Consider the following 15,066-nt stretch of genomic DNA (forward strand, 5'->3'; position numbering starts at 1 on the left):
GAAAAGCCTAAAATCTATAGATTGGCAGCAGTGTTTTTTTTCATGGAAAATATACTTAAACTTAGAAAAGGTATTTTTAAAAATGTAAATGAATGTAAATGTTGTTTCTTTTTAACATCAAAATAATCTTAGCCTATGTATATACTGTTTAAAAGATATGTATTTTTTAGCAATGTACCTTATAAATAAGAGAAATATATAAATGTGCATATATATATTATTATATTTATAACAGAGAACTATAATAAAAGTGGGACGAACCCACACAAGACAAAAAAACTTAGAAAAGGTACAAAAAGGTAGTGATGACAACATCATTTGCATATATGGGCACATCACATGTGTTTGTCACATACAGTTTGATAGTGTAGACAGAGCTTTAGCAATGTATATAACAGTATATTAATATCCCTATTTATTTACAAAATGAAGAAGGGTTCATTTAGATAAAATCATCTAGTTGTTTTGATACTGAATTTGAAATGCACGTTTCGTCCGTCCGTTCTGCATCACAGAAAACGTCGACAGGTAGGCCCTATGCTAAATTAAGTATAAACCAACTCCACTAGTAAATGAAACATCTTCGTCAAACAATGACTTCAAAAGAATTCACCAAACCGGACCAAGTGAAATACGTCACAGGGATAAAATGTAAATTTACTATAGTACATTTAATGAGCGGTTTTATTAAATTATAGCATCATTAAATATCCGACAAGTCGAATGTACACACTTAAATAAGGTGTAATAAAAAGGGCAAACATATTGAGCACTCTCTTATAAAAAAAATCTGATACAGAAATAAATTAAAGGTTCATAATACACAGTTTAAAGATATATAAGTTTTGCCTGTTTTTTTGCGTCGACTAGTACAGTAACCAAGCAGGACCTTAGACAGTTTGAAAAACTTAACAAGAAGGTCGCAAAAGCAGACGTGGATATCAATTTCTTAAAGAATATATAAGTTTGTTTTTTCAATTTTTGTTGTTGGATATGCCATTTTAATGTCACATAATAGTTATTCATTTTGATCAAAAATCAAAAAAACAAAAATATTTACCCGAAAAAAATGTAAGGCAAAAAATATTTAAATTGTCTATCAGTTAAAATTAACCGTTTCTTTTGTCTTTTTATAAGTAAAATAATTTTTTTATTCATCGTAGTATTTTTTCAAAGGTATATGCGCGCGCACCTAAAGGAGCTGCTTGCATCAGTTTGGTATGTTTAGTAAATTTCAAGGTGAAAAGTAAAGAACTAGTTACCACATGTGTTACTATATGCGTTGACGCTACAGGTTGGCTGGTGACAACTATTGGCTGCTGTTGAATGGGCGGCAGCTGTTGAATGGGCGGCGGTTGGTGAAAGAGCGGCGGCTGTTGAATGGGCGGCGGTTGCACGTAGCTACTATCACCAACACACGTCTCATCAGGTAGAGGTCCAACTTTGTTGTCCATTTTCACAAAACAAACACCTCCTAAATGATAACATGAATTAAATTGAAAATGTGTACATTATGGGTATATTCAATCTAAGGTAGAATGTTTTTTCTTGATTGGTAAAGGCTGGTTTCCTGTCGACGTAATAATTCCAGTTTTGTTACGATTACGGCGAAAATGTTACAAAGTTCGAATAAAACATTAAAACTATAAATTAACTGAAAGATGGCTTACCTTTTCAAATCAGTTACTAAAATTCGTAGCGCAGAAAAAAAGTTCGCACATCGCAGTGCCAATAGCAAGCTGAGTAACGTCTTGTTGGTTTTAAGTTATATTACATTACGTCAAAACATGTTTATTCCTATTTACCGTGTCTAGTCACGTGACATACTTTAACATTATATTGATGCAAACACACTTTTATTTAAACACAGATTTATTACGATGTTATAAAATGCAGTGGTAATTAAATAGAATTGCACCACGTCTGTGGTTATTGTCTTTTATGTTAGTTCGGTTTTTCGACTTTTGTCTGAAAACTAGTTTACGAGCTCAAGTAGTATACGTATGAAACGCCATATCTGCCAAAATAGTTGCCAATCATGTCTTGATTCGATCGTTTTCTACGATCCAATTCCCTCTCCGAATAACGAATTACGCATTTGGTATTTTTTATTTTATCAATATTTGTTATGAAATTGCTTTTTACAATCGTCTACAATTCAATATTGTAAAGTACCTATATATAGCTTAGACAAGGAGAAGAAATAACTTAACTTATTTCTCCATTGACAAATAAACCACACAACATCCCTTACAACTTTTTGTAATCACCAAATGTGGGACTAAACGGTAGGTAACTACAGACTTTTGATCGTCGGATATACGCCATTCCAAACGGCAGATCGTAACTCGTGTCCATATTTGGTGAATCTGTTTCGTCATCTGATGACGTAATATTTCGTTTAACAGTCTGCCATTTGTATATGCCTCGTTCCTCTGCTGTGCCTGAAAAAAAACATACTTATGTGAAATATAAACATTAACATTCGGAAAGGGTGATGTATAGGCATATTGTTGCAGTACTAGGAATAACTTGTTTATATTTCGTTATGTGACCAAATATGGTAGTGATATGCCCCAATATGGTAGTGATGTGACATCATCATGTCTATATATGGGCACATCACATTTTTGTGTCCAATAAAGTTTGATAGTGTAGACAGAGCTTTAGTATGCTGAAGTCTTCTTCCCTTTTGTGCATATATAATTGTGTAAGCATAATAGTATAATAGACGTTGTCTGTCTATAGAGACGTTGTCTGTCTATAGGGACGTTGTCTGTCTATAGAGACGTTGTCTGTCTATAGAGATGTTGTCTATATACCCACCTGGAACAGTGTTATCTAAGACAAGAGCAGTGAATCCACCAACAAACATATTTGTAGAAAGTAATATTTGAATAGCTTGATCCAACTCGGTAACACCTATACAAAAATAAATTGTGTCCATCAATGTGTCCTTGGTTACCACTAGGACGCAGTGTAAGGCGTACGCGCGATTTGACCAATCATGTCACAACGCATAATGATTCAATCATCCATCGCGTCGTGATTGGTCGAATTACTTGCGGTGCGTATACACGTCGTTGTGTCCTAGGTGGGAGCCAATCTTTAGGGGATCGGAGATGAAAGGTTGTCGTATTCAGCCCATTAAACGCAACGCAAAGTGATTTGATCAATTTAAAGTGACGAATTATCCGAACAGTCGCGTTTGATTTGTCAACTCGGTGCGTCTACGTCCTTGCGTTGCGTCCTAGTGGGAAACAAGCTTTAGGCTGCAAGAGGTAGGTGATTCCCCACATTCGGCCACCTCCTCTCCCTCCTTATATAACGTATCTGTGCCACTGGGTACACTAGGCCTAGCCCTACCTGTATCAATGATGCCGGCATTATCTGAAAGCCACTGTGGGAGAGCAAGTCCAATGAAGAAAGAAAATCCGATGATAAAGTTATTTCGAGAGGAGTTTAAATCGATGAACTGGAGATTGGACAGACCAGCACCAACTATCATGCCTAGAAGGACGAAAAAAAAAAATATAAACAACTAATAAGCTCTGTCTACACTATTAAACTACTGTATTTTGACAAAAAAGTATGATGTGCCCAAATATGGTGGTGATATGGCACATCACATTTTTTTTTCAAATAAAGTTTGATAGTGTGGACAGAGCTTTACACTATAATTTAATGTGTGTATTATTAATGCAATCGCAGACAAAAGCACAAATTCGAACGATTTAAATAGAGAAAAAAAATGACATGTACAATTAACAATCAACATTATTACAATCATACAGGGATAAAATGAGACAAATATTAAAAGTAAAATTACTTTCATTATCAAAATTGGCATTCGATAACTGAACCATTGGACACACACTACAACACAAGTTATTAGGACATACAGTTCCAAGATACTGACGCTGAAAAAAGGAGGGGCGTGGTAAGATATGGGCGTGGTCCAACTTACCGAATAGAACCGTGATTGCTGCACCAATGACAGGGGTTGGGATACAGATGAAGACTGCACCAAATTTACCGAAAACCGCAAGAATCAACATAATAACGGCGGCTACTTGGGTAACTGAACGACTTGCAACCTAAAAGAAAAGATTCAAATATAAGACTTAAATGTTCTTGGGTCCTGTTGCGTCGAGGGTTTATGGCCGGTGGTCGACGGTACTGCCCGGTGGTCGAGGGTTTATGCCCGGTGGTCGACGGTACTGCCCGGTGGTCGACGGTACTGCCTGGTGGTCGAGGGTTTATGCCCGGTGGCCGACGGTACTGCCTGGTGGTCGAGGGTTTATGCCCGGTGGTCGACGGTACTGCCTGGTGGTCGAGGGTTTATGCCCGGTGGTCGACGGTACTGCCCGGTGGTCGACGGTACTGCCTGGTGGTCGAGGGTTTATGCCCGGTGGTCGACGGTACTGCCCGGTGGTCGACGGTACTGCACGGTGATCGAAGGTAATATGCCCGGTGGTCGAAGGTACCCGGTGGTCGAGGGTAATATGCCCGGTGGTCGAAAGTAATATGCCCGGTGGTCAAGGGTAATATGCCCGGTGGTCGAAGGTAATATGCCCGGTGGTTGAGGGTACTACCCGGTCGTCGAGGGTAATATGTCCGGGGGTCGACGGTACCCGGTGGCACTTTTTTGTCACATAAAGTTTGACAGAGCTTTAAAAAAGTAAACGAACCTTTGTAATTCCGATTGCTCCGATATTTTGGCTGTATGACGTAGTTCCAGCACCACTGCCAATAAAACCATCAATCAAACAACCTATCCCTTCTATTGCTATCCCACGATTCATTGCATGAGCTGGTATGGGTGGCGCGCCGGAAAGACGTGCGCATGCGTAGTAGTCACCAACTGATTCAACAACCGAAGTAAAAGTTGCAATAGTCATTCCAATGACACCCGGTAAGGTTACAGTTGGGATTCCCCATTGAACTGAAAATAATGACGTCTTTTTTATCATTAGATTATTTTTGCAAACATTATCGACAGAAAAGATTGAAAATATGGATTTATTGTGTGGCTTATGCTTGGTTCCCACTAGAGACGCAAAGCAAGGACGTAATCGCAACGTAAGTGATTTGACCAATCACAAGTGATGGATCATCTGAACTGTCGCTTGTGATTGGTCAACTTGCTTGCGTTGCGTCCTAGTGGGAACCAAGCTTTAATAGCATTTGTTTGCCATACACAAGTTCAAGTTCAAATTTATTCACATAATGCAAACATATACAAAAATATAATAGATACAAATGGTTGGAAATTAAGTAAATAATAGTTGCATTATGCCTGGAGAATACCATTTAAACCCCAAGGGGCTTTAAGCCTGGATCCACCAGAAAGAATAAAAAAGTTAAAAATAATAATAATAAGCATAAGGTGAAGGTTAGCTACTGACAGACAGGGACGGACATGTACGACGATACAAACACGACAAGGACGACAGGAAGGACAAACGGTATTTATATGATTTGCTTAATTAAATTTAATAATAAGTTATTAATATGATCAAAATAATTAATTTACTTTATATTTTGATATTAGATAAGATTTGTAGTTTATTTTTAGAGTATTATTTGTTTTGCTATTAGTTATTGACGGATTAAGAGAGTTCCAGAGTAGGGGTCCGGTATGTAGTATAGTTTTTGGAAATGTAGTTGTTTGCGTTCCTAGTGTTATATGTGTGTAGTTATTTTTAGTGAAGAAACCGTTGAAAGTGGTTGGAAGTTTGTTATTTGAGTACCTATACACGAAGAGGGCAGTTTGCAATTTATTAATGTCAAAAATGTTTAGGGTATTTAGGGTGTGAAAAAGAGGTTTAGAGTGAGAGAGGTAGTTTGAGAGAGTGCAAATGAAATAATTTAACTTACATGGGTAGGGTACACGAAACCAAGGAGATTCAGAAAGAATACTTAGTCTGACGTCAGTCCTAGCTGCGTACCCATATCCATCGGGTGTTTCAGGTAGAGCACCGGCGGCCGTGAGAATAAACGACACAAACCAACCAAAAGCAATTCCAAAAATAACCTGGTGGGAAAAAAGAGAAATACAGTTTGATTTGAAATCCCTCTCATCGGTACCGTATATCGACATAAAGCTTGGTTCTCACTAGGACGCAACGCAAGCGAATTGACCAATCACAAGCGACAGTTGGAATAATCAATCGCTTTTCATTGGTCAGTTCGCGTTACTTCCTAGTGGGAAAGAAGCTTAACATAACCAGAAACAGTTTTACTACTTACAGGAAAAAGTCTGAAGAGCGAAACTCTTGAGGAATTAGCCACACCAGGAAGGCAGTTGATAGGAACAGTCAGATTCCGTAGATATTGAGAAAATAGAATTATACAGAATATGGTTCTGAAATATATATAATAAATAAAGTTCTGATTGGTTGCGCATTTTTCTACGTCACAAAAATTAGATGAAAATATTAATACGCATTCGCATTTTTCACGTCACAAAAATTAGATGAAAATATTAATACGCATGCGCATTAGTGAATACTTTCGATTCGCGCGAATAAGCGACTTGTTTAAATAGTGTGCGACGTACATTGTAGAGACTCCCCAGTGCTGTCCAGCCGACTCAGAAGCATTCTTAAACAGTGAGAGTCCAATGAGTCCAATTGTCGGTGTGATTACGATTGGAGTGAAGTAACGCTGAAGGAGACCGATGAGGCCGAACCCACCTGCGAACACCTGAATGAATGACGTCACTATAATGGCCCCCTGAACCTGCATTATGAAAATAAAAAACCCGATAAAATTTAATTATAATTATCTCCACATACTATCTATTTCCGAAGTATCAAAGGAATATTTGTTAATATAATTTAGTTAATAAAATAGTTAATAAAATACATTTATATCACATGTGGTGCCTGTACATAAAGGTTAGATTAAGGGTTAGTTTATAGATACATGTGAAACACATGTGATGTTGTATTACCAAATATTCCTATGATACTTCGAAAATAGATACAGTACCGAGAATCGTTATGTTAATTCTATATTAATCTTGAATTAGTGCTTATTAACCTTTATTGAGCTAGGTCACGGCTTCCGTAAACCCGCAGTATTATATTATTACTGATCTTGTATAATAAAAGATTAGGACAATTACCTCCAATAATCTCTTTTTCCATTCGGGTTGATCTAAATCGTCACTATCAGCTGTCTCATTCCCTGAAAAAGATATCGATAAACTAATAACATTTAAAGGCCTATTCAATCACAACTGTACGGAAGCCCATAAGGGTCAATAGTCAATCAATTTAAGGGCCGTAATTTGGCGGCCGCCATTGAGTCCTACCCAAACCCTAGTCTATAACGTGTCAATTATACAAAATATATAAAGATAATAATTGCGGCCGCCATATGATATGAAAAAACAGCTCTTAAAATAAAACTATAAGTGGCCGGAACGGGCTTCCGTAATAGAGAACTTTCGAATGAGAAAGGTAGACGAGTTATTGTTCCGAGCTGGATGGACGATATCGTTATCAGGACTGTATTTGGACGAGTTAACGTTCCGAGCTGGATCGATACTCACGATATTCCGGTACTGGACATTCTCCGTGCATATTACAGATAGCCAGAGCCGGTACGATATAGGAAAAAGCACCGCCTTGTGCAATTGGTAATCTATAAAACACATTAAAAACAAGAATTAGAATACAAAAATTGGTTTCCACTAGAGACCAACGCAAAGACGTAGAAGCAACGATTGGTCAAATCACTTGCGTTCCGTTACGTCCTTGTGTTGCGTCTCTAGTGGAAACCACGCCTTAGTTAACACAATGAACAATATATAAATTAATATACAATGTTTTTATTATGGTATTATATTAGATAATCTCTGGACACAATTTTAATTAGAATATATTTATTAATATAAAATTATAGCCTATTTCAACTTATGTCCCTGTATAAAGGATCCGTAAATAGATGAACTTTTGTACGAGCACTCACAAATGTTGATAATAAATACAGTAACAATTTTTTCGCGCGCGTGCATAATCAATATCAGGTAACATTCATGAAAGTCCCGTGTTGGTTCATAGTTCAATTTACCTTACACCAAGTCCAGTTTGAATAATGGTCGACAAGCCAGACACGAATAACACAGTGCTGATTAAGTAGCATTGAGCTAACAGATTGTCTTCAATGCACAACGAAGGTGCGAAAATAAACGGGATCACCATACATCCACTAAATAACATCAAGAAGTGCTATAATATAAAAGACACAATTGTGTGTTTTAAGCTTTTTCAACTAGGACGCAACGCAAGCACGTAGGTACAATGCAAGTACGTAGACTCACAACGCAAGCGAGTTGACCAATGGCAAGCGACAGTTCGAATAATACATGGCTTGTCTTGCGTTACGTCGATGTGTTGCGTCTCTAGTGGGAACCAAGGTTTACGTTGCGTTACGTCGATGTGTTGCGTCTCTAGTGGGAACCAAGGTTTACGTTGCGTTACGTCGATGTGTGCGTCTCTAGTGGGAACCAATCATTATTGGCCATTCAGATTTTCTTGAATCAAGTTTATTTTCCACACTAATTGTAGCATGCACGTAACGGAAGGACGTAAGCGCAAGTAATTTGACCAATCACGATGCGATGGATCACCGCCGCGCTTGTGATTGGTAACCTCGCTTGCGTTGCGCGTACGTCCTTTTAGTGACGCAATAGTCCACAGAACAGAAAATAAAAATAAGTAATTTTTCAAAATAAATCATAAAATGATAAAATTTGGAACCTCTTGATACGTCCTATACAATACAAAAAGTTACTCATTTAAAACGGTATACACAATTATTTTAAAAATGGACATTACAATATTACCTGAAAAGCAAGTCCAATAGTTGTGGGCCATGCCGGACGGTCATTTAATCCGTAAATAATATCAATAGGTTTTATTGATAGGGATGTATTATTAGTGGTACTACTGGCAGTACTACTCTCTATATCCTCCATCTGTAAGGAACCCATTTCAACGTGTTTCCGATAGATACAATCCGAAGATGAATGTTTCACTTTGACTGTACTCCCACACACTGACAACCAGTAAGTACAGTAAATGTATAAAAGCACACTTTTAATTTGGTAGTTATACCCAGTATACATTTCCTATGATCGTTGCTATAAACGCCCTTTGGCAGCTGAAAGCACCTTTTTTGCGGGTATTAGTAGTCCTCTACGTGACCCGAATTCAAAGATTCGGGTGATTAAATTAAAAAAAAACTTTTATTATCTAATTTCATATAAGGGCAAATTTAATTGATTGTCAACCATTGCGACAAACATTATTACAGCATCATTTTGTATACACGCGTCAAAACATTGATAAAAAGGAACGACTTTTGTACGCGCGCGTAAATTCCCATCTTTGAGCGTCAATGGCGAAATGAACGCGCTAACTGACGTGCCCGTTCGTCAGTGGTCCGTCACAGACAAACCATGAACCAATAAATTAAAATTGTTTGTCTCCATGGATCTAGGTACAGGGACAAACGATAAAGTTAAAGTACCTGAAAGGCGAGAATTAAGGTGGTCGGCCATGACAGTGTGTCGTTCAACTTGTACATGACGTCACTGGTTGACGTTGCACTCTCAGTGCCCTTATCGTCAGTATCCAAAATGTCCAATTCTACTTGTGTCGCCATTGTCTAAAATGTTCCTATACAAACCAAGCAATTTTAATGGTTGTACACCTAGATAATTAAACTGACCGTTAGGTGTAACTTACGCCTCAACTACAAACTTAGTGTAACTTACGCCTCAACTACAAACTTAGTGTAACTTACGCCTCAACTACAAACTCAGGTGTAACTTACGCCTCAACTACAAACTTAGGTGTAACTTACGCCTCAACTACAAACTTAGGTGTAACTTACGCCTCAACTACAAACTTAGGTGTAACTTACGTCTCAACTACAAACTTAGTGTAACTTACGCCTCAACTACAAACTTAGGTGTAACTTACGCCTCAACTACAAACTTAGGTGTAACTTACGCCTCAACTACAAACTTAGGTGTAACTTACGTCTCAACTACAAACTTAGTGTAACTTACGCCTCAACTACAAACTTAGTGTAACTTACGCCTCAACTACAAACTTAGGTGTAACTTACGCCTCAACTACAAACTTAGTGTAACTTCAGCCTACCTTTTCAACAACAAACTTTTTCATTGGTGGTCAATGCTGGAGTCAAATCATAAATATCGATTTTTAGAGATCGTAAAAGTAAGCCGGATTAAATTGAATATAATAAGACATTATTCGCAAAGCAATTAATTGGCTTACTTACAGCATATTAAGTATAAATGCTTAATACCAAGGCTATGATTGCCTTGGTATAAGTGACATCAAAACACTTGAACATAGAATTCAAAGATTTAGTATCAGGATAAAATCAAGAATTATAGCATTTTCTTTCCCCATGTGGTCCACTTCAACCTCTGTTTATTTATCAGCTATACAGCTAATAGTGCATTTGTGTATAGTTGTTGGATTAACACCTATAAACAGAGGGTGGTCACTAAATTAGAAATCAGTGGTCCACTTCAACCTCTGTTTATTTATCAGCTATACAGCTAATAGTGCATTTGTGTATAGTTGTTGGATTAACACCTATGAACAGAGGGTGGTCACTAAATTACAAATCAGTGGTCCACTTCAACCTCTGTTTATTTATCAGCTATACAGCTAATAGTGCATTTGTGTATAGTAGTTGGATTAACACCTATGAACAGAGGGTGGTCACTAAATTAGAAATCAGTGGTCCACTTCAACCTCTGTTTATTTATCTCCTATACATCTCTCTGGTTTATTCTGTCCTCTGTTGTGAAGTACCGTGGGTTTGGATCAGAGGGTGGTCCACACTTTAAAAACAGTTGAAAGCGATTCTACAGTATAAAGGCTTGGCTTTGTATGTGTAGAAAACAGATTATATTTATAGTGGCTGGATCTTTTTTATTAGTACATTTTTGTTTGAATTTTTGCAAAATCAATATGTTTATATAAAGTTTGCGGTACACCACTGCGTATGATGTTCTGAAAAGAACTGTTGAGTTTCTTGACGATCAAAACATTCTTGTTTATGATACTTCTTTGTAAAAGGAGTTAAACTTCATAAGAGAAAATCCTTTTTATTACCCTTATTTTACAAGTTGATGATATTAATTTATGCTTCTTTTAATTTTGGCACAAAAAGCGAATAAACAAAAAAAGAAGTTGGAGAGGGTAAAAGCACTTCTTCTTAAACACATTTCAAAAAATTGTAACTAAATAGGGGCAGAATTTGTCTATTATAGACCATTTACATCTTATGTTAATGGCCAAATTATCAAAACACACACTGTTATATCAAAACTCATGCATCTGTCTTAGACATAAGTGAATTAAAAGCAGTTCGATCAAATCTAAAAAACAATAAATTTTGTAGTTTTTCAAGATTATTTCAGTATTTAAATAACCATGATTTAGACAAATTTATGATTATTGTAATAAAATCCTTGAACTCACTCATAATAATTAGTTTGCAAGATTATCTTGCGATATTTTGAAAGCATTTTCTAATAAATCTTGGTTGTCAACATAGTGAGGCATTGTTACTATCAATTTATCGTTTGTCTTCATTGCTCGGCGAATTGTGTCCATAGCGTTCTGATTTCCTGTCCAGCTTCTTCTTGCAACCTAATTTAAAAAGATTTACAAAAATACATTTTACAACAAAAAAATCTACAAATATAAAATCCTCAGATATAAAATTCACAAAATTAAAATTCACAAAAATAAAATTCCTAAAAATAAAATACACAAAAATAAAATTCACAGAAATAAAATTCACAAAAATAAAATTCATAAAAATAGTAGTCATAAAAATTTAAAATTCATAAAATAGAAGTGAATCATTGGGCTTTTTTTCAACATCAATCGGTGAAGTAAATGAATTCATCATTTTATTCATCAATGGTTTATATTTTGTATCATGTGACATTAAGTATTAATTCTATTGCATTATAATGGTTCTATTTAATGGTTCTATTTAATGGTTCTATTACACAGCAGGTTTTAACATACCCCATTAGAAACATCCCAAGCCAGCATCATCTTAGCTCTGTTTGTAGCTTGCTCACTACCATCCAGCAAAAGACCAAAGCCTCCATTTATTACTTCACCCCAACCCACACCACCACCATTGTGCAATGCTACCCATGTCGCCCCTCGGAACGAATCACCTATACAGTTCTGAACTGCCATATCTAAACAAAAAAGAAGAATACCAGAAGAGTACCAAACATTTAAAATGCATAATTCAGATTTCTCCTTTTCAAACATTTAAAATGCATAATTCAGATTTCTCCTTTTCAAACATTTAAAATGCATAATTCAGATTTCTACTTATGAGATATGAACATATAGCTTCCAAGTTTCCCTATAATCGTGGGAGCTCTAAACATTTTGATTCATCTTTCTCCTGCAACATGTTTTGGATACCAACAAAAATCATGATGCTCTGTCTACACTATCAAACTACTTTGACAAAAAGTGTGATGTGGCCAAATATGGTATTGATATGACATCATCATGTCCATATAATAATGGTCACATAAAGTTTAAAGCGTGGTTCCCACTAGCGACGCAACGCAAGGACGTAACGCAACGCAAGTGAATTGACCAATCACAAGCGATGGCTTATTCGCTTGTGATTGCTAACTGTCTATAACTTCGCTTGTCATTGGTTAAAACGCTTGCGTTGCGTTTACGTCCTTGCGTTACGTTCTAGTGGGAACCAAGCTTTATAGTGTAGACAGAGCTTTAAACCTACCAGCACAATAAGCAGATCCATCATATATGTTAGAGGTCTCCCTAAATGGACTGTCCGTTCCACTCACATCGTGGTGATCACGACTCAGTACAACCGGTGCTTTCAATCGGCCAATGCTTACAGCATGGTTGAAAGCTGTTGCTATGGCAACACGACCTTCCTGATCAGAATACAAAATACGTGCTTGGGAGCCAACCACCTGCACAAATAATTTATCATTTTAAAACCAATTAGAGATAAAAATAAACAACCCTACATCAAAAAAAACATCTTATATTCATAAAATGTTATTGATATATTTTGTATAAGACAACTCTTTAGAAAACAATTATACTTTAGATTAAATATTAAAGAAGCTTTGTGAGGTGGTTTCCTGAATGATCGTAAAAACAAAACAGTACTGGGTATGATCAACTAGCGTTCATGTCACCAACTAGCCATCCATTCATAGAAGTACTAATGTAGCAGCCTGTCTGTACGGCAACTATAGAATGGACCCCAGACATGACTTATCACAAATTTTAGTTGATAGAAGATTGAAAACGATTTAGTATGAAGAGTTGTACATGGATGTTTTATGAAATTATGTCAATAGTGTATACATACCAATAAATGAACAGTAAATTTAGCGTTTAAAAACTTACTAATTTATGTTTTCCGGCTTCCGTTATCCAGCGCACATTGTCCTCATATTGTTGCTTTGTTTTTTCTGGCACTAAAGATACAAAAGATAAAGTTATACGAGATGTTGTATAATTTACCCCTTAACACATAGGCCTATGCCAAATCCAATAATAACATAATATTTTATGATTTGTTCTATTTGTACTGTCACTGTACTTAACTTTGGTTTGGTCAACACTAAAGTTGGTATGCAACAAGTAAATACACAGTGGAGTAGCTGGCTAAACTCATGGGCAAAGCAGGCAAAAAACAGGCATTAAGATATGTTGAAAAAGGCTAAAAACGTCCAAGGCCTCCAGCGTGGGAGGGCCACTTAGGGTCCTCTGTGTTACGCCACTGTAACTACAGTAAACCGCTATTAAGGGGCACTTCCCAATTTCTTGAGTCCCAAAGGAGGGTTTATTCTGTATTATGACATCACACTTGAATAAAAAGGTTATTGCAGCATTGTAGACAGAATGATTGGAGAAGCAGGCACAGCCTCGCCCAACACTTGAAGCATTGTAGACAGAATGATTGGAGAAGCAGGCACAGCCTCGCCCAACACTTGAAGCATTGTAGACAGAATGATTGGAGAAGCAGGCACAGCCTAGCCCAACACTTGAAGCATTGTAGACAGAATCATTGGAGAAGCAGGCACAGACTAGCCCAACACTTGAAGCATTGTAGACAGAATCATTGGAGAAGCAGGCACAGCCTAACACTTGAAGACACCAACATAATTTCTGGCAGTAATTTAGTACACACAAGTCTCATTTATTACCTTGTACCAGTTAATTTATTCATAATAAAAAAATGATTTAAATTATTACCTCCTTTGTTGATTAGTTCACCTAAGACTTCTGCCGCAATTTGATCTGTTGTTAAGAGGTCATTGGGGTCACCAGATGTACAGACCCAACGGAACGGTCCAAATCCCAACGAGAATATATCACTAGAGCAAAATTAATAACATAATAAATTAATTAATCTTAAAATAATACAATTACATATAAGATCTGTGTAAATTAAGAACTATATTCCTTCAGCATAATTTGCCCTTTAAACCTAAATCAGAATGCTAATTCAATTTATTATAATATCAATTAAAAAAAATCTATATTCATATAGACCTATATATATTTCTCTATAAAAAAGCTCTGTCTAAATTATCAAACATTATGTGACAAAAAAAATGTGATATGCCCATTGATATGTCATATCACTACTATATTTAAGCATATCACTACCATATTTGGGCACATCACACTTTTTTTTGTCAAACTAGTTTGAAAGTGTAGACAGAGCTTAATATACCTATTTTTAATTTCAAATGCTTACCCCATGATGTCTTGTACATAGGAGGCATAGCGGAATACTGTCCCTGTTGGGCTATCATCCTTGGACACATCAGCTCCTAAATATTCAATTCACAATAATCAGTTTGAGTAAGTTTATCAGTGTTTTGTTCAGATCCTGACCCATTCCTCCAAACACATAAATACAAACATGGAAGAGTTCAAAGGTTACCCACTAGCAAGAATGGACGCTCCCAAC

General features: G+C 36.6%; 2 protein-coding genes across 4 annotated transcripts in view; both read right to left on the minus strand.

Moving 5' to 3' along the window:
- The window catches only part of LOC144855147 (urocanate hydratase-like), a 46,642-nt gene that overhangs the window by 26,871 nt on the left and 4,705 nt on the right, over positions 1-15,066 (minus strand). The window contains exons 13-18 of one of the 3 annotated variants that reach the window (XR_013614754.1): positions 14,851-14,926; positions 14,343-14,464; positions 13,491-13,561; positions 12,847-13,045; positions 12,099-12,280; positions 11,492-11,711 (exon numbers count right to left, since the gene is read on the minus strand). The exons of 1 other annotated variant lie outside the window; for it this stretch is intronic. Coding sequence is in view for 1 of the 2 variants with exons in the window: in XM_078712963.1 (XP_078569089.1) it covers positions 11,550-11,711; positions 12,099-12,280; positions 12,847-13,045; positions 13,491-13,561; positions 14,343-14,464; positions 14,851-14,926 (812 nt within the window). In the remaining variant the exon portion in view is untranslated. Of the gene's footprint in view, positions 1-10,397; positions 11,712-12,098; positions 12,281-12,846; positions 13,046-13,490; positions 13,562-14,342; positions 14,465-14,850; positions 14,927-15,066 lie in introns of those variants that run through there. One more of the 3 variants, XM_078712963.1, reaches the window with a different exon arrangement.
- Positions 1,648-9,026, minus strand: LOC144855150 (solute carrier family 23 member 2-like). Its single transcript, XM_078712966.1, has 12 exons — positions 8,858-9,026; positions 8,083-8,240; positions 7,562-7,653; positions 7,133-7,194; positions 6,563-6,744; positions 6,253-6,367; positions 5,881-6,037; positions 4,692-4,945; positions 3,968-4,097; positions 3,367-3,510; positions 2,827-2,922; positions 1,648-2,444 (listed from the first exon to the last, which is right to left on the minus strand). Exons 1-12 carry the CDS (start codon positions 9,002-9,004, stop codon positions 2,251-2,253), a joined length of 1,731 nt encoding a protein of 576 aa, XP_078569092.1. The 5' UTR covers positions 9,005-9,026; the 3' UTR covers positions 1,648-2,250.

Source organism: Antedon bifida, chromosome 11, assembly GCF_963402885.1.
Source record: "Antedon bifida chromosome 11, ecAntBifi1.1, whole genome shotgun sequence".
Taxonomy (NCBI): domain Eukaryota; kingdom Metazoa; phylum Echinodermata; class Crinoidea; order Comatulida; family Antedonidae; genus Antedon; species Antedon bifida.